At 42.1% G+C, this 20,054-nt stretch overlaps 1 protein-coding gene across 1 annotated transcript in view; it reads right to left on the bottom strand.

Annotated features, from left to right (window-relative positions):
• Window positions 1–20,054, bottom strand: part of LOC139759678 (katanin p60 ATPase-containing subunit A-like 2) — a 259,014-nt gene that overhangs the window by 127,230 nt on the left and 111,730 nt on the right. Inside the window, exon 2 of the mRNA XM_071682079.1 lies at window positions 19,789–19,855. Coding sequence (XP_071538180.1) covers window positions 19,789–19,848 — 60 coding nt within the window. The 5' untranslated portion in view covers window positions 19,849–19,855. The remainder of the gene's footprint in view (window positions 1–19,788; window positions 19,856–20,054) is intronic.

Genomic DNA, 20,054 nt, shown 5'->3' with positions numbered 1-20,054 from the left:
GAAATGAGATGTTTGAGGACAATATGTGGTGTGAGGTGGTTTGATCGAGTAAGTAATGTAAGGGTGAGAGAGATGTGTTGAAATAAAAAGAGTGTGGTTGAGAGAGCAGAAGAGGGTGTTTTGAAATGGTTTGGTCACATGGAGAGAATGAGTGGGGAAAGATTGACCAAGAGGATATATGTGTCAGAGGTGGAGGGAACGAGGAGAAGTGAGAGACCAAATTGGAGGTAGAAAGATGGAGTGAAAAAGATTTTGTGTGATCGGGGCCTGAACATGCAGGAGGGTGAGAGGCGTGCAAGGAATAGAGTGAATTGGAGCGATGTGGTATACCGGGGTCGACGTGCTGTCAATGGATTGATCCAGGGCATGTGAAGCGTCTGGGGTAAACCATGGAAAGTGTGTGGGGCCTGGATGTGGAAAGGGAGCTGTGGTTTCGGTGCATTATTACATGACACCTAGAGACTGGGTGTGAACGAATGGGGCCTTTGGTGTCTTTCCTAGCGCTACCTCGCACACATGAGGGGGGAGGGGGTTGTTATTCCATGTGTGGCGAGGGGGCGATGGGAACAAATAAAGGCAGATAGTATGAATTCTGTACATGTGTATATATGTCTGTGTGTGTATATATATGTGTACATTGAGATGTATAGGTATGTATATTTGCGTGTGTGGACGTGTATGCATATACATGTGTATGTGGGAGGGTTGGGCCATTCTTTCGTCTGTTTCCTTACGCTACCTCGCTAACGCAGGAGACAGCGACAAAGCAAAATAAAATAAATATATATATATATATATGTATATTATCCCTGGGGATAGGGGAGAAAGAATACTTCCCACGTATTCCCTGCGTGTCGTAGAAGGCGACTAAAAGGGGAGGGAGCGGGGGGCTGGAAATCCTCCCCTCTCACTTTTTTTTTTAATTTTCCAAAAGAGGGAACAGAGAAGGGGCCCAGGTGAGGATATTCCCTCAAGGGCCCAGTCCTCTGTTCTCAACGCTACCTCGCTAATGCGGGAAATGGCGAATAGTATGAAAGAAAGAAATATATGTATATATATTTTCTTTTTTTTTTTGCTTTGTCGCTGTCTCCCGCGTTTGCGAGGTAGCGCAAGTTAACAGACGAAAGAAATGGTCCAATTCACCCCCATACACATGTATATACATACGTCCACACACGCAAATATACATACCTACACAGCTTTCCATGGTTTACCACAGACGCTTCACATGCCTTGATTCAATCCACTGACAGCATGTCAACCACATCGCTCCAATTCACTCTATTCCTTGCCCTCCTTTCACCCTCCTGCATGTTCAGGCCCCGATCACACAAAATCTTTTTCACTCCATCTTTCCACCTCCAATTTGGTCTCTCTATTCTCCTCGTTCCCTCCACCTCCGACACATATATCCTCTTGGTCAATCTTTCCTCACTCATTCTCTCCATGTGCCCAAACCATTTCAAAACACCCTCTTCTGCTCTCTCAACCACGCTCTTTTTATTTCCACACATCTCTCTTACCCTTACGTTACTTACTCGATCAAACCACCTCACACCACACATTGTCCTCAAACATCTCATTTCCAGCACATCCATCCTCCTGCGCACAACTCTATCCATAGCCCACGCCTCGCAACCATACAACATTGTTGGAACCACTATTCCTTCAAACATACCCATTTTTGCTTTCCGAGATAATGTTCTCGACTTCCACACATTCTTCAAGGCTCCCAGAATTTTCGCCCCCTCCCCAACCCTATGATCCACTTCCGCTTCCATGGTTCCATCCGCTGCCAGATCCACTCCAAGATATCTAAAACACTTCACTTCCTCCAGTTTTTCTCCATTCAAACTCACCTCCCAATTGACTTGACCCTCAACCCTACTGTACCTAATAACCTTGCTCTTATTCACATTTACTCTTAACTTTCTTCTTTCACACACTTTACCAAAGTCAGACACCAGCTTCTGCAGTTTCTCACATGAATCAGCCACCAGCGCTGTATCATCAGCGAACAACAACTGACTCACTTCCCAAGCTCTCTCATCCCCAACAGACTTCATACTTGCCCCTCTTTCCAAAACTCTTGCATTCACCTCCCTAACAACCCCATCCATAAACAAATTAAACAACCATGGAGACATCACACACCCCTGCCGCAAACCTACATTCACTGAGAACCAATCACTTTCCTCTCTTCCTACACGTACACATGCCTTACATCCTCGATAAAAACTGTTCACTGCTTCTAACAACTTGCCTCCCACACCGTATATTCTTAATACTTTCCACAGAGCATCTCTATCAACTCTATCATATGCCTTCTCCAGATCCATAAATGCTACATACAAATCCATTTGCTTTTCTAAGTATTTCTCACATACATTCTTCAAAGCAAACACCTGATCCACACATCCTCTACCACTTCTGAAACCACACTGCTCTTCCTCAATCTGATGCTCTGTACATGCCTTCACCCTCTCAATTAATACCCTCCCATATAATTTACCAGGAATACTCAACAAACTTATACCTTTGTAATTTGAGCACTCACTCTTATCCCCTTTGCCTTTGTACAATGGCACTATGAACGCATTCCACCAATCCTCAGGCACCTCACCATGAGTCATACATACATTAAATAACCTTACCAACCAGTCAACAATACGGTCACCCCCTTTTTTAATAAATTCCACTGCAATACCATCCAAACCTGCTGCCTTGCCGGCTTTCATCTTCCGCAAAGCTTTTACTACCTCTTCTCTGTTTAACAAATCATTTTCCCTAACCCTCTCACTTTGCACACCACCTCTACCAAAACACCCTATATCTGCCACTCTATCATCAAACACATTCAACAAACCTTCAAAATACTCACTCCATCTCCTTCTCACATCACCACTACTTGTTATCACCTCCCCATTTGCGCCCTTTACTGAAGTTCCCATTTGCTCCCTTGTCTTACGCACTTTATTTACTTCCTTCCAGAACATCTTTTTATTCTCCCTAAAATTTAATGATACTCTTTCACCCCAACTCTCATTTGCCCTTTTTTTCACCTCTTGCACCTTTCTCTTGACCTCCTGTCTCTTTCTTCTATACGTCTCCCACTCAATTATATATATATATATATATATATATATATATATATATATTTTTTTTTTTTTTTTTTTTATACTTTGTCGCTGTCTCCCGCGTTTGCGAGGTAGCGCAAGGAAACAGACGAAAGAAATGGCCCAACCCCCCCCCCATACACATGTATATACACACGTCCACACACGCAAATATACATACCTACACAGCTTTCCATGGTTTACCCCAGACGCTTCACATGCCTTGCTTCAATCCACTGACAGCACGTCAACCCCTGTATACCACATGACTCCAATTCACTCTATTTCTTGCCCTCCTTTCACCCTCCTGCATGTTCAGGCCCCGATCACACAAAATCTTTTTCACTCCATCTTTCCACCTCCAATTTGGTCTCCCTCTTCTCCTCGTTCCCTCCACCTCCGACACATTCTCTTGGTCAATCTTTCCTCACTCATTCTCTCCATGTGCCCGAACCATTTCAAAACACCCTCTTCTGCTCTCTCAACCACGCTCTTTTTATTTCCACACATCTCTCTTACCCTTACGTTACTTACTCGATCAAACCACCTCACACCACACATTGTCCTCAAACATCTTATTTCCAGCACATCCATCCTCCTGCGCACAACTCTATCCATAGCCCACGCCTCGCAACCATACAACATTGTTGGAACCACTATTCCTTCAAACATACCCATTTTTGCTTTCCGAGATAATGTTCTCGACTTCCACACATTCTTCAAGGCTCCCAGAATTTTCGCCCCCTCCCCCACCCTATGATCCACTTCCGCTTCCATGGTTCCATCCGCTGCCAGATCCACTCCCAGATATCTAAAACACTTCACTTCCTCCAGTTTTTCTCCATTCAAACTCACCTCCCAATTGACTTGACCCTCAACCCTACTGTACCTAATAACCTTGCTCTTATTCACATTTACTCTTAACTTTCTTCTTTCACACACTTTACCAAACTCAGTCACCAGCTTCTGCAGTTTCTCACATGAATCAGCCACCAGCGCTGTATCATCAGCGAACAACAACTGACTCACTTCCCAAGCTCTCTCATCCCCAACAGACTTCATACTTGCCCCTCTTTCCAAAACTCTTGCATTCACCTCCCTAACAACCCCATCCATAAACAAATTAAACAACCATGGAGACATCACACACCCCTGCCGCAAACCTACATTCACTGGGAACCAATCACTTTCCTCTCTTCCTACACGTACACATGCCTTACATCCTCGATAAAAACTTTTCACTGCTTCTAACAACTTGCCTCCCACACCATATATTCTTAATACCTTCCACAGAGCATCTCTATCAACTCTATCATATGCCTTCTCCAGATCCATAAATGCTACATACAAATCCATATATATATATATATATGTGTGTGTGTGTGTGTGTGTGTGTGTGAACGGATGTGTCATTTTTCTTCTGTTTCCTGGCGATACCTTGCTGACGCGGGAAACAGTGATCAAGTATAATAAATGATATAAATAAGTAAATAAATAAGTATATATGTATATAACTTAATTAAAATGAAAAATCTGGAGCACCCCAACGTGCAGAATGCAGCACGATTGAAGCACTTTACATGTGATGCACAGTATTAATCATACCTGTTGAGGAATAAGAACATGAATATCTGTTTTGGTTCTGCATGAAAGAATGAATTATAATTCACTGGAACACGTGTCTTTATGCTTACCACGTTCGCCGTTTTCTCCTTTGTGACATTCTTATTCAAGGAGGAGCTTTGATATTCTCTAAGTTCATGTTTTAATTAGATCAATTATTTTGAATATAGATGTTGCTCATGCCCGTACCATTTACTGGATTTTGGTCATGCCATTACTAGTCACTGGTTGTTGGCCATTCCAGAGCCAGTTACTGAATGTGTCATTCCAGTACTAGTTACTGGATGCTGCTCATGCCAATACTAGTTTCTCAATGCTACTCATGTCAAAGTCTTGTCTTTTTCCACTGCGTTTGTGACTCTTATCACTCTCAGCGGTTTACTTTCACACTATAAGTTTGTCATCATCAAGCCATCTATTCCTGTACAAAAAACGTAATTTCGTAAAACACGATAACTGATGAATTAATGGCGATAAAATCTGAACCGTAGGTTTGAAGAATGTATTGATATCTTTGTGTCAAGACTGAACGTTTTGGTCCACTGGGAGCTCCCAGAGGTGCGGTCTTGTCTCCTTACAGGCTCTGTACAGCCGACTAATGTTGTGTGCGCGTCTGGCGCGGATCCATTTATCGAACGCAGTGTAAACTCCCAACCCGCGAGCTTCAGAAAAGTTTTCTTTAAATCTTTACCCGACAATGGTTCGAGGCTTCATGGAAAAATTGGGTATGAATGATCTGGGGATAATGATTCGAGGCTTCATGGAAGAGTGGTTCCAGGGTTCAGTGGGCATGGGCTGTTAACCAGCGACCCAACCAATCATAATAATTCGTGTCCCACTCAACGACTCCGAGACATGCGAAGCAGGACCCGATCCCAACAAGTCAGTGTCGAGCCGGAACCCCACATTATAACCTCTCAGTCTGGCCATCTGGGATGAAGTAAAGCAAACTTGGGTTTTTTTTTTTTTATAAAATACAGTCATATCTTGTCCATTTCTTCATCTCAACATTATTTTTGTTTCAAGACCACAGAATCACCAGGAAGAGACATACATTTCAGTATTACTTGCATAGGTATTAAGACTACTTGAATCTTTGCAGCTTAAACAAAAGCTCTCCAGTGGTAGGATGACGGGATATATAAGATATTGCACAACGTCGCTGGTGACCTTTTCCACCGAATATCTTCTGCGAATAATATAGAGCGAGTTAATCCTTCAGGCCATAAGTCAGGTCTGCACCAGACACTTAGTAACACTCTTCCTCCACGTCACGCTGCTGTCCAGCTCAGACTATTAATTTAGAAGTTATTTTGATTATCACTGACAAATCTTAGGATTAGACACTGCCATCCTAAATACCACACCTTTATTTCACTGTGCATTGAGAACACCCGTTTGAACGATCAATTGGCCATCTGCTGTAGTTGTGTGAGACGCTGTGCCCCGGCAGCAGACGTCAAGCCAGCTTCCCGTCGCTTGAGGCTTATGGAAACGAGACTGATGGATCCATGTCTTTTCTAATAGGTCCTATAGTTGTTGTTAAATGTACCCCGCACCTGAATGTTGAGACAGTAGTCTTTGACTCAGATTTCATCGCATTAAAGTCTTAACAAAAGTATACAGTCCAGCGGCATGTACCTTCGTTAGCGGCCTATTTACATGCTCATATAGTGATGATGTCTGATTCGTCCACTGTCACTTGGTCTTCCACGTATTCTCTACTACAGCATAAGACAATGTGAGGCAAACCTTAACTAAAATCAGATGTATTGAAGCTCAGCCGTGTAATGGTTCTCAGAGACTGCATATCAACAGATTTGTCGACTTGTATGATATATTTTTTTCCTCTGTTGTTTACGGCTAGATCTCTAAGATTTTGGCATTTGCTCCTATCAGCCCACTCATTTATAAGGCCTTGATTAGAGTCAATATTTTAAACAAAAAAGTACCTTATCACGTAAACCATGTTTAAGGAGGTAAATCCTGAAAAGGTAGCAGAAATATTACTGAAAATCTATTTAAGTTGCAGCTCTACTCTAAGGCTTTATTAAATGTTTTAATTGCGCATGCGTCATGGCGGGTGTCTGGGAATATCAGTGGCGAATTCTATCATAGTGTAATCGATTGGTTAAGGCTGATCTATACTGTCAGGCATACAACGTTCAAGCAGGGAATTCAAAGTAGTTCATAGACTTATCATGACACCATATGGCAGGTCTCGGTACGGTTGATATACACGGCAGTGAGACAGCTTTCCTAACAATTATTGTAACCCCATTTCATGGTTATTTCCATCGAAGGTGACCTCAATATAATGTTCATTATGGCAAATGACTAAATGTCACTAACAATCGCTATATTACATCATAAAAGCAGGGCTACCAATGTATGGCTAATCCAATGGGCATTTCTCAAAATCCTTTTCACATAGTGTCATACTATCTCACACAACAAAGTGGTAAGATACTTTTTTATCGAGTGTACAAACACAGATTGCTAAGTGTCGTCGTGCTATTGAATTTCTCGAATATCCATAACTGCGCCAACAATGCAATAGGTCAGCATCAGACCTGCACAGCTGACGGGCTAGCATCTATATAACATAAAGTGCTAGTTACCTTGATGCTAAAATGTTTTAGTTATAACTAGTAAAATAGGCTATCAATACTAACAGATCACAGTGTGAAAACTATTTAGTTCAGTGGTTACGTGATGCGTGTGTTGGTGCTGGAGGCCCTGCCACCCAGGGCCGGGGGTTCCAGGTCCCTTGATGGTCATTAGTCACCCATGATTCCTTGATAGCCTCTGCCATCGACCCCTCTCCCTTCCCTCCTCTGCCTTGCCCTCGTTTCTCCGTCCACCCATAAACCACCCTACTGCCCCTCTCTCTCGTAAACAGTCAGACACGAGGTATACAGTAGCTGAGCAAGGCTGTTAGCGTGGCAACGCGTCAGGTCGCGTGTGTGCGGGTCCATAATTTCAGGTGAGCTGTGATGATGTGTGAGCGTCTCATGAGGGAGCGACTCACTATACGTACGACTCACGGCCTCATATAACTGGTTACCCAGTCGTTCTCGACGAGTTTGAATAATCATTTGGTGATCTTTATTTCTTCCTTTGTTCCCACCTGATTATCAAACTGTGAATTTGAGTTAGACTCCTGTTGTCATGCAAGATAAAACATTTAGGGGATTACCACCCAGCTGTAGCACACTGGTTACGCTTTGTACTTGACCTCATGAGGCGCAGTTGGGTGGGGTTGCCGAAAGCCGCTATGTTTTGGACGCGAGTGGTCCAGCGTCGAGTAAAACGCGTCAACCTATGGGCTCAACTTTTTTTCCTAGGTGTTAAAGTTCGCTGCAGAAAGATGTATGAAAACATTATCGGTATGCACGACACGGATCAGACGAAGGTGACAGTAAAGGAAAACTGTGGATGAATCTTTCTTTCCGTTGTTACTCGAGTCTTCTATGGCAACCATAAAGATGGAGGTAACAGGAGAAAGCTCAAGTAACCTTCAACATACAAGATTCATGCATGGTTCTCCTTCACTCTCTGTCTGCTTCGTCGGCCACATTTCCTAGATACCGATTAGGATCTTATACCATTCAATCTTACAGCGAAGTGCGACCTATGAGACCATCAGCACTAAAGCCTGAGCCCACCACTAATTTGAGAGACTATGCTGATGACAGTGACGGACAACAGAATGTGACAGCGAACACCTTACGGGCTTGACACTGTGTCACATTTGACGCTGAAGGCGCAGCAGTGACTACTGACAGTGACACAGTCATGGTACTGGAGTGTTGACGGTATCACAACAAGGGCGTGGGAGTACTGACGGTTGTCACACGATAAGGGCGCGCGTGTGTTGACGGTGAACCAGCAAAGACGTGGGCGTACTGACGGCGGTGACACAGTCAGGGCGCAATAATACTGACGATGAGACACAAAGATCTTCGTAATTTCTATGGGTGAAGGCGTAGCAGCAGGTGGGTGACCTGGGAGAACCTGATGGCGTGAGGTGTTTGTAGGCAACTCACTAAAGTGGTTACAACCGTGGCGTAATCTATGATGGCGTGGGTGAGTGAGGGCATGCCGTGTTTTTGGGTGAGTCACCGTCGTCGTAAAGGTATTCACTAGTGAATCACTGTCGTCACAAAGATATTCACTGATAAGTTACTGTGGTAAAGGTATTCAGTGGTGAGTCATGGTAGTCGTAGAGTTCAGTGGTGAGTCACCTGTTGTTGTCGTAAAGGTATTCAATAGTGAGTCACTGATGTCTTGGGGTGGCCTTAGGTGAGTCATTGATGTCATAGAGGGCTTTATGGGTGTTGGTGGGTGACAGAGTGAAGGTGTGGGTGTTGATCGGTGAGTGTGAAGGTTGTGGGTGCTGATGGGTGACAGTGTGTTGGGGAGGATGTGTTGCATGAAATATGAAGGTGCGGGTGTTGATGAGTGACTGTGTGAAGGGGTGGGTGCTGGTGAATGACAGTGTGAAGATGTGGGTGTTGGTGGGTGACAGCGTGAAGGTGAAGGTGTTTGTGAGTGACTGTGTGAAGGGGTGGATGCTGGTGAATGACAGTGTGTGTTGGTAGGTGACAGTGTGAAGTGCAGGGTGTTGGTGAATGACAATGGGAAAAGTGGTTGTTGGTGGGTGACTGTTTGAAAGAGCGGGTGTTGGTGGGTCAGAGTATGAAGGGGTGGGTTCTGGCGGGTGACATTGTGAAAGGATAGATGTTGGTGGATGACACTGTGAAGGGATGGGTGTTAGTGGATGAAAATGCGAAGGGGTTGTTGTTGGTGGGTGACTGTGTGAAGGTGTGGGTGTTGGTGGGTGACAGTGTGAAGGCGTGGATGTTTGTATGTGGCAGTGTGAAGGTGTGGGTGTTGGTGGGTGACAGTGTGAAGATGTGGGTGTTGGTGAGTGACGGTGTGAAGGTGTGGGTGTTTGTGGGTGACAGTGTGGTGTTGTTGGGTGACAGTGTGAAGGTGTAGGTTTTGGTGAGTGACAGTGTGAAGGTGTGGATGTTTGTGGGTGACAGTGTGAGGGTGTGGGTGTTGGTGAGTGGCAGTGTGATGTGGATGTTTGTGGGTGACAATGTGAAGGTGTGGGTGTTGGTGGGTGGCAGTGTGAAGGTCTGGGTGTTGGTGGGTGACAGTGTGAAGGTGTGAGTGTTGGTGGGTGGCAGTGTGAAAGGCTGGGTGTAGGTGGGTGGCAGTGTGAAGGGCTGGGTGTTGGTGGGTGGCAGTGTGAAGGGCTGGGTGGCAATGTGAAGGTGTGGAATGTTAATCTTTTTTAAATGAATAAAGAAGCGTGGTCTATATACGAGCGAGAAAACGTAGGCGTGGAGTGAGTGTGGGAGGGAGTGGTGGGGGACGCCGCGTGGGGCGTTGTGAGGCGTGGTGGTGATACAGCTCAATGGGTTAATGATGAGTAAAACTGGACACCCACCTGGGCCGCCGGACGGACTGGGGGTAGCACGGGCAGCACGCCGCCGCGCGCCCCGGCGCACGTGCCTGGCACGCGCCTCTCTGGGGGCACGGGCTATACAGGGGATTACTGTAATACCTGGTGGACTAGGGTAATTATCTCTTGGAGAAAGGAGCCATTATAGGGTCAATGCAAGACCTGCAGGGCTTGGATAAATATATCTGGAATTACTGGGGGTTACTGTAATGCCCAAAGAGACGGGTAATTATCTCTGGGGAACAGAGGCCACTGGAGTCAATGTAGAACCTGGAGGAACTTAGAAAGATTGTATCTGTTGATTTAGGATTAATTATGTCGTGGATCAGATATCTTTAGAGGATCTATCATGTTAATTACCCTTATGTAATTGAGACCAGGAAAGGATCACAATTTTGCGCGTGATCAAGATATTCCTATGAGTCCACGGGGAAAATGAAACACGAAAAGTTCCCAAGTGCACTTTCGTGTAATAATCACATCATTAGGGGAGACACAAGAGAGAAATATAACAGTCAGTTGATATACGTCGACCATACGAAGCTAGGACGCCATGAATGGCGTCCTAGCTTCGTCTCTTTGATGTATATCAACTGACTGTTATATTTCTCTCTTGTGTCTCCCCTAATGATGTGATTATTACACGAAAGTGCACTTGGGAACTTTTCGTGTTTCATTTTCCCCGTGGACTCATAGGAATATATATATATATATATATATATATATATATATATATATATATATATATATATATATATATATATATATATATATATATATATATATATATATATATATATATATACATATCAGTGGTGGGAATCATCTCTGGCGTGCTGGAGGAAGTAAATAGCCTCCTTGGGACAATAACATGTTACTTCGAGGTTCTTGGCAAGTAATTATCTGTGGAAAGAGAGCGAATTCATTATCATACGGAAAACTAACGAGTTGATTATCGTCAAAGTGAAGTTGATTATCTTTTTTTGGGGGGAAAATATTGGGTTAATTATTTGCTAAGATATTAAGCAGTTTCGTATAACAGGAAGAACAAGAATAGAAGATGACCTGGCGATGAATGGATGCCATAAAGCAAGATTACTCATTCTAGGTAATACGTGAGTCTGATCATTATCCAGGTAGTCGAGGATCAATCATCGTGGAGGAGCTGAGATTAATCTTCTAACCGTTAAGTGGTAGTAGACCATACTGAGAGTCAAACCTGAGGACTTTACCCAAGCCACTAAACTGAGATAAATTATCCTGAGAGCTTTTACGTTGCGGGGTTACCCTAAAAGTGACTATCGTTTGGGATGAGCTGAGAGTAAATACCTTAAGGGTTTAGCTGAGAATAGTTACTTCGATGGTTACGTTGTGGTTCGTTTGTTGTTCACGATGAGAGCAATTACCTTGTAGGTTAAGCTCAGAGTGATTACCTTGTGAGTCAAGCTTAGTGTGATGACCTTGTAGGTCAAGCTTAGTGTGATGACCTTGTAGGTCAAGCTTAGTGTGATGACCTTGTGGGTCAAGCTCAGAGTGATGACCTTATGAGTCAAGCTGAGGGTTTCTTTCTAATGGATTAACCTCAGAGTAATTATCTTGTGTGAGATTAATTACCTTGTAAGTTAAGCTCAAGGTAATTATCTTGTGGATTATCTTGAGTAATAACCTTTTTACGTCATCTGAGAGTAATTATCTTGTGTGTTCAGCTGAGGTGCTTTTTCGGGATTAATCTAAGTTAATACAAGTGTTCGTTGTTCTGTATATGGTAGATAAACACTCCAGGATCAATTAGCTGTCGTTTGTAATCGGAATAGATACTTCCAGGACGATACGATTAACAGTATATATGGACAAGTGAGATTAATCAAATGGAAGTAATTGATCATTTCTCACTGAAATCTGAAAGGAATGAGAGATCTTTTCGTATATGAGGACTTAAGGATTAATCATCTCTAAGGCGTTGGGTGTGTGGGAGCAACATCGCTGGCTGGAGCGATGGACCAATTCTCTCCGATCGCTTAACTCACCTATATATTCAGTTATGTGGTTCACTACGTCAACAACTATACATTTCATGGAGCTTATGGTATTCTGGGATCTATATACCTGTTGAAAATTAACGTTCAGCGCGTTTTTTGTTTCTGAGAACAGGACACCAAACCTGGGAACTCAAAGTGATGATACCCCTTGGGGTGTACATAGCTTCCTCCGTTTTCTTCACAGATCTTCCTCTTTGGAGGGGGGTCATATCTTTCTCAACATATACAGTCTGTGAGGATTATCTGGTTCTGGGATTTCCTTACCTTATACATTTAACCGGGATCTACATGATAGTGCTGGGATTTATACGATACCAAAATTTGTTGGGATTTGTATCACAGAGTTGGGATTCATAGATCAGAATTTGTTGGGATTTATATCATAGCGTTGGAATTTATATGATACTAGAATATGTTGGGATTTATATTGTAGCGTTGGAATTTATAAGATACCAGAATTTGTGAGCGTTGGAATCTGTATGACACCTGAATTTGTTGGGATTTATATCAAAACGCTGGGATTTATATGATACCAAAATTTGTTCGTACTATAGGATTTGTACATATTTTTGGTGCTAATGTCTATGATATCTATCCAACTTTTTGAAGTAGAACTTTCACTCGCATTCGTCTAGCTCTTTTTAACTCAGTCATTTAGGATATATCTGATGTCTCAAGTTGCATTGCAAGAAAATGATTGGATTCATATATCTTAAGTCCTTTGTTATAAATCCATTTTTTTTTCCTATTTGACTGCAAACTCGTCTCTTGGTTGATAACAGAAACATTGCATAGGATAGACCACTGCAGATATATGTGTGAATTACGATTTATGGATCATGGTTTAGATATCTGCATTATTCGTGTAAACACAAGGCACGATCTTAGAACTGCTGAACCAGTAATTCTTCTAGTTTCGGAGTTCACGTGAATTTTATTTCTGGTAATATCATCTTGGAGTTTACAGCGAATCCGAGTTTACATTGACTTTTCTAACTAAAGCACAAACTCTGGTCACCATCTTCTCCCAAGACCTGAGTCATTTCCTCTGTTAGTTTTGTGGTAAATAATAATCGTGAAAGAGAAACGTTACAAAATCGAATCTCATTATACGGCAGTGGGTTGCCTGACATATAATCCGACTCCACTAATAGCATCAAGGTAAGATTCACAGATGTAAAACAGGTTCGGTGTATTATTTCAAACAATGACTCACATGAACAATTGTTAGTAGATATGTACAACGTTAATGTATGAACAATTACCAGACTTCGTCGTTATGATTTATACAAACATTTCGTCAGTTTACGTTACTGTAGAAATTGTACGGAACTTAAAGTGAGGCAAGGAAGATCCCTAACCTATATGGCTTAATTAGGTGTTACTAAACGTGATATATTTTTCAACTTCACACACACACACACACACACTCTCTCTCTCTCTCTCTCTCTCTCTCTCTCTCTCTCTCTCTCTCTCTCTCTCTCTCTCTCTCTCTCTCTCTCTCTGAGGCAATGTGAGGTGTAATATGAGCGCTGGACGTAAAAGTATTGGGGATTTAAACTAACACACTGATGAGCAATGGCTAATTCAATATCATGAAAATCTTTAGACGTATGAAAAGATAAAAAGAATAAGAAAGGAACGATGTAGAAAACTGTATCTAAAAGAGTAAAGAGTTAGTAAAAGCATTGCGGAAGATGAAAGCCGGCAAGGCAGCGGGTTTGGATGGTATTGCAGTGGAATTTTTTAAAGAAGGGGGTGACTGTATTGTTGACTGGTTGGTAAGGTTATTTGATGTATGTATGATTCATGGTGAGGTGCCTGAGGATTGGCGGAATGCTTGCATAGTGCCATTGTGCAAAGGCAAAGGGGATAAGAGTGAGTGCTCAAATTAGAGAGATATAAGTTTGTTGAGTATTCCTGGTAAATTATATGGGAGGGTATTGATTGAGAGGGTGAAGGGATATACAGAGCATCAGATTGGGGAACAGCAGTGTGGTTTCAGAAGTGGTAGAGGATGTGTGGATCAGGTGCTTGCTTTGAAGAATGTATGTGAGAAATACTTAGAAAAGCAAATGGATTTGTATATAGCATTTATGGATCTGGAGAGAGCATATGATAGAGTTGATAGAGGTGTTCTGTGGAAGGTACTAAGAATATACGGTGTGGGAGGCAAGTTGTTAGAAGCAGTGAAAAGTTTTTATCGAGGATGTAAGGCATGTGTACGTGTAGGAAGAGAGGAAAGTGACTGGTTCTAAGTGAATGTAGGTTTGCGGCAGGGGTGTGTGATGTCTCCATGGTTGTTTAATTTGTTTATGGATAGGGTTGTTAGGGAGATGAGTGCAAGAGTTTTGGAGAGAGGGGCAAGTATGCAGTTTGTTGTGGATGAGAGAGCTTGGGTAGTGAGTCAGTTGTTGTTCGCTGATGATACAGCGCTGGTGGCTGATTCATGTGAGAAACTGCAGAAGCTGGTGACTGAGTTTGGTAAAGTGTGTGAAAAAAGAAAGTTGAGAGTAAATGTGAATAAGAGCAAGGTTATTAGGTACAGTAGGGGTGAGGGTCAAGTCAATTGGGAGGTAAGTTTGAATGGAGAAAAACTGGATGAAGTGAATTGTTTTAGATATCTGGGAGTGAATTTGGCAGCGGATGGAACCATGGAAGCGGAAGTGAATCATAGGGTGGGGGAAGGGGCGAAAATTCTGGGAGCCTTGAAGAATGTGTAGAGGTCGAGAACATTATCTCGGAAAGCAAAAATGGGTATGTTTGAAGGAATAGTGGTTCCAACAATGTTGTATGGTTGCGAGGCATGGGCTATGGATAGAGTTGTGTGGAGGAGAGTGGATGTGCTGGAAATGAGATGTTTGAGGACAATATGTGGTGTGAGGTGGTTTGATCGAGTAAGTAATGTAAGGGTAAGAGAGATGTGCGGTAATAAAAAGAGTGTGGCTGAGAGAGCAGAAGAGTGTGTTTTGAAATGGTTTGGTCACATGGAGAGAATGAGTGAGGAAAGATTGACGAAGAGGATATATGTGTCAGAGGTGGAGGGAACGAGGAGAAGTGGAAGACCAAATTGGAGGTGGAAAGATGGAGTGAAAAAGATTTTGAGTGATCGGGGCCTGAACATGCATATATACATATATATATATATATATATATATATATATATATATATATATATATATATATAGATATAAACGCTGAAAGCGTTTTACCGAACCTGACTGTACAACGCGGAGTTATATGAATACGAATAAAGTGTATATGAACGCGCACCTTCATAGAACATACAAAGCTCCATCAGCCAGGATTGAACCTAGGACCCCTTGTGCAAGAGGCAGGCATGCTAACCGCTAGGCTAAGGGACTGTATAATAGGAAACAACTATTCGAAATACTATATATATATATATATATATATATATATATATATATATATATATATATATATATATATATATATATATATATATATATATATATATATATATATATATATATATATATATATATATATATATACTATATATATACTATATATATATATATATATATATATATATATATATATATATATATATATATATATATATATATATATATATATATATATATATATATATATATATATATATATATATACACGCATACATATACACACACACACACACACACACACAGACATATACATATATACACATGTACATAATTCATACTTGCTGCCTATATTCATTCCCGTCGCCACCCTGCCGCACATGAAATGACAACCTCCTTACCCCGCATGCGCGAGAGGTAGCGCTAGGAAAAGACAACAAAGGCCACATTTGTTCACGCTCAGTCTCTAGCTGTAATGTATAATGTACCGAAACCACAGCTCCCTTTCCACATCCAAGTCCCACAAAACTTTCCATTTTTTACTCCAGACGCTTCATGTGCCCTGGTTAAATCCATTGACAGCACGTCGACCCTGGTATACCAATCGTTCTAAATCATTCTATTCCTTGCACGCCTTTCACCCTCCTGCATGTTTAGGCCCCTCTCGCTCAAAATCTTTTTCACTCCACCTTTCCACTTCCAATTTGATCTCCCACTTCTCCTCGTTCCCTCCACCTCTGACATATATATCCTCTTTGTCAATCTTTCCTCACTCATTTTCTCCATGTGACCAAACCATTTCAAAACACCCTCTTCTGCTCTCTCAACCACACTCTTTTTATTACCACACGTCTCTCTTACCCTTTCATTACATACTAGATCAAACCACCTCACACCACATATTGTCCTCAAACATCTCATTTCCACCTCATCCACCCTCCTCCGCACAACTCTTTCTATAGCCCACGCCTCGCAACCATATAACATTGTTGCAATCACAATTCCTTCAAACATACCCATTTTTCCTTTCAGAGATAATCTTCTCGCCTTCCACACATTTTTCAACACTCCCAGAACGTTCTCCCTCTCCCCCACCATTTGACTCACTTCCGCTTCCATGGTTCCATCTGCTGCCAAATCCACTCCAAGATATCTAACACACTTCACTTCCTCCAGTTTTTCTCCATTCAAACTTACCTCCCAATTGACTTATTCCTCCACCCTACTGTACCTAATAACCTTGCTCTTATTCACATTTCCTCTCAGCTTTCTTCTTTCACACACTTTACCAAACTCAGCCACCAGCTTCTACAGTTTCTCACCTGAATCAGCCACCAGTGTTGTATCATCAGCGAACAACAACTGACTCACCTCCCAAGACCTCTCATCCACAACAGACTGCATACTTGCCCCTCTTTCCAAAACTCTTGCATTCACCTCCCTGACAACCTCATCGATAAACAAATTAAACAACCATGGAGACATCACATACCCCTGTCGCAAACCGACATTTACTGAGAACCAAACACTTTCCTCTCTTCTTACTCGTACACATGCCTTACATCCTCGATATAAAACTTTTCACTGCTTCTAGGAACTTGCCTCCCACCTTCCACAGTGCATCTCTATCAACTCTATCATATGCCTTTTCCAGATCCATAAATGCTACATACAGATCCATTTGCTTTTCTAAGTATTTCTCACATACATTCTTCAAAGGAAACACCTGATCCACACATCCTCTATCACTTCTGAAACCACACTGCTCTTCCCCAATCTGATGCTCTGTACATGCTTTCACCCTCTCAGTCAATACCCTCCCATATAATTTCCCAGGAATACTCAACAAACTTATCCCTCTGTAATTTGAGCACTCACCTTTATCCTCTTTGCCTGTGTATAATGGCTCTATGCATGCATTCCGCCAATCCTCAGGCATCTCACCATGAGTCATACATACAGTAAATATCCTTATCAACCAGTCAACTACACAGTCACCCCTTTTTTAATAAATTCCACTGCAATACCATCCAAACCCGCTACCTTGCCGGCTTTCATCTTCCGCAAAGCTTTTACTACCTCTTTTCTGTTTATCAAATCATTCTCCCTAACCCTCTCTATTTGCACGCCACCTCGACCAAAACACCCTATATCTGCCACTCTATCATCTAACACATTCAACAAGGCTTCAAAATACTTACTCTATCTCCTTCTTACATTACCACTACTTGTTATTACCTCCCCGTCAGCTCCCTTCACCCATGTTCCCATTTGTTCTTTTGTCTTACGCACTTAATTTACCGCCTTCCAAAACATCTTATTCTCCCAAAAATTTAATGATACTCTCTCACCCCAACTCTCATTTGCCCTCTTTTTCACCTCTTGCACCTTTCTCTTGACCTCCTGCCTCTTTCTTTTATACATCTCCCAGTCATTTGCACTATTTCTCAGCAATAGTCGTCCAAATGCCTTTCTCTTCTCTTTCACTAACAATCTTACTTCTTCATCCCTCCGGTCACTACCCTTTCTAATCTGCCCACCTCCCACGTTTCTCATGCCATAAGCGTCTTTTGCGCAAGCCATCACTGCTTCACTAAATACATCCCATTCCTCCCTCAATCTCCTTACGTTCTTTGCTCTCACCTTATATATAATAGGAAACACTACTAACTGACAACCTTTAAAGTTATATGCTTAGATTATTTACTCGTTGATAAGCCTGAGGAGAAATAGATGTTTTTAACGTTTAGATGATGTTAAACTTCTTTAGGCTCTAACTGATAACTGAGTGCTAACTTAGAATAAGGTCAGAGTGAAGGCAGGCTAATATTATGAGCCAGAAGTGGAGACACGCATGGGTGACCTACGAATGTTACCAGATCTGTTAAGAGAAGGCTGACTCTAGGGGACTGTCCACAGTGACGGAGAGAAGTAGAGAATATTCAACGATACCATAAGGCTGGGGAGATTACTGGCAACTATATATAAACAGGATCAAAGGGTAACACTATTGTAGGACAGATTAAGAAGATGGGCGATCAAAGATGAAATCAGTTAAGTGATACATACAATCAAATGTGTGATAGAAAAACTGAATAAATGAAGGGAATTGAAGGAAATGTAGCCACAGGATAGAACTGATAAATGAACAGACTCAACGCAAAATGTGAGAAATGGTCGTCTATGGATGACTCTAATATGATAAAAACAAAATGGAAATACCCAAAACAGATGCCATTAGATCATCGATAACAGATGATGGGGAGCAAGGGCAAATTCTCGGATAGTGACTAATGCGGTGGACCAAACCTGAGAACACTGAAACAGAGGTACAGGGAAGTTATGAAATGAACCGACAGAGAGGGAGATATGCTCCATTACAGACAACAATATGGGATGTAAATGATTTGTTAGAAGAAGGGTTTCAAGAGAGGGTGAGTATTCATGATGGAATTCAGCAGACATTGCTTAAATAAAAGGAAGATGTTAAGTAAAAGATGTCAAAAAACGAAAGAGCTTGTGGATGTATTGTGGAAAAGTCACAGGCGGCAATTCAGCCAACCAACAAACCTATATCTTGGTCAGTGTCAAAAATAAATTGAAGTACATGATAAAGATAAGGATAAACTTGACGTATTTCACAAGAGGTGTAATGCAACAATACAGATTTGTATCACTGAGAAATCAGAAACTCGAGGGGCAGAAGGTCCGAGATGAGTGCAATGGAAATTAGATCAGATATTAATAGAGTGAATTACGATGAAAAGACAAGATCTGCCCACATCTGAAGAGAGTTAGTGGGGGACGTCAGAACTAACGACAGATTTGCATGGATCTACAACATCGTTGGCATACAACACTTTGAGAAGTCACTAGAGTCTTCGTAACAGCATAAGACAGAGATCTAATAGTGTCAACGTGGGTGTGGGTGAAGCAATGCATGAGTAACAGAATAATGGAGGTAAAGTCTAGACAACAAAACTTCAAGGTTAAGAAATGAGGCCCCGTGAATGAGTAGCTCTTTCCCCACATGAACAAATGAATAACCACACACACACACACACACACACACACACACACACACACACACACACACACACACACACAAAATGATAATGATAATAATAATAATGATACTGATAACGTTAGTACTGCCTACTTACCAGCTCCTTGGCTTGGCTTGCCGCCCGTAAGGACTGCAGGGATAGATGATTGGATGTCATCACGCATCTGAGAAAACAGGAAAAGCAGCTTAGAAAGAGAATCAAGATAATGGTCTTATAGGTCAGTGGCCCACACCTGGAACTGTAAGGTCACGAGCTCACCCCAGTAACTGTATGCGTCAACCTCACACACTAGTAACTGTATAGACCATGAGTCTACCCCTGTAACTGTATGCGTCAGCCTCACACACTAGTAACTATATAGA

This window comes from Panulirus ornatus, chromosome 33 (assembly GCF_036320965.1).
Source record: "Panulirus ornatus isolate Po-2019 chromosome 33, ASM3632096v1, whole genome shotgun sequence".
Classification (NCBI taxonomy): domain Eukaryota; kingdom Metazoa; phylum Arthropoda; class Malacostraca; order Decapoda; family Palinuridae; genus Panulirus; species Panulirus ornatus.
The sequence above is the reverse complement of the archived record's forward strand: the minus strand, read 5'-3'. Positions and strand labels throughout refer to the sequence as shown.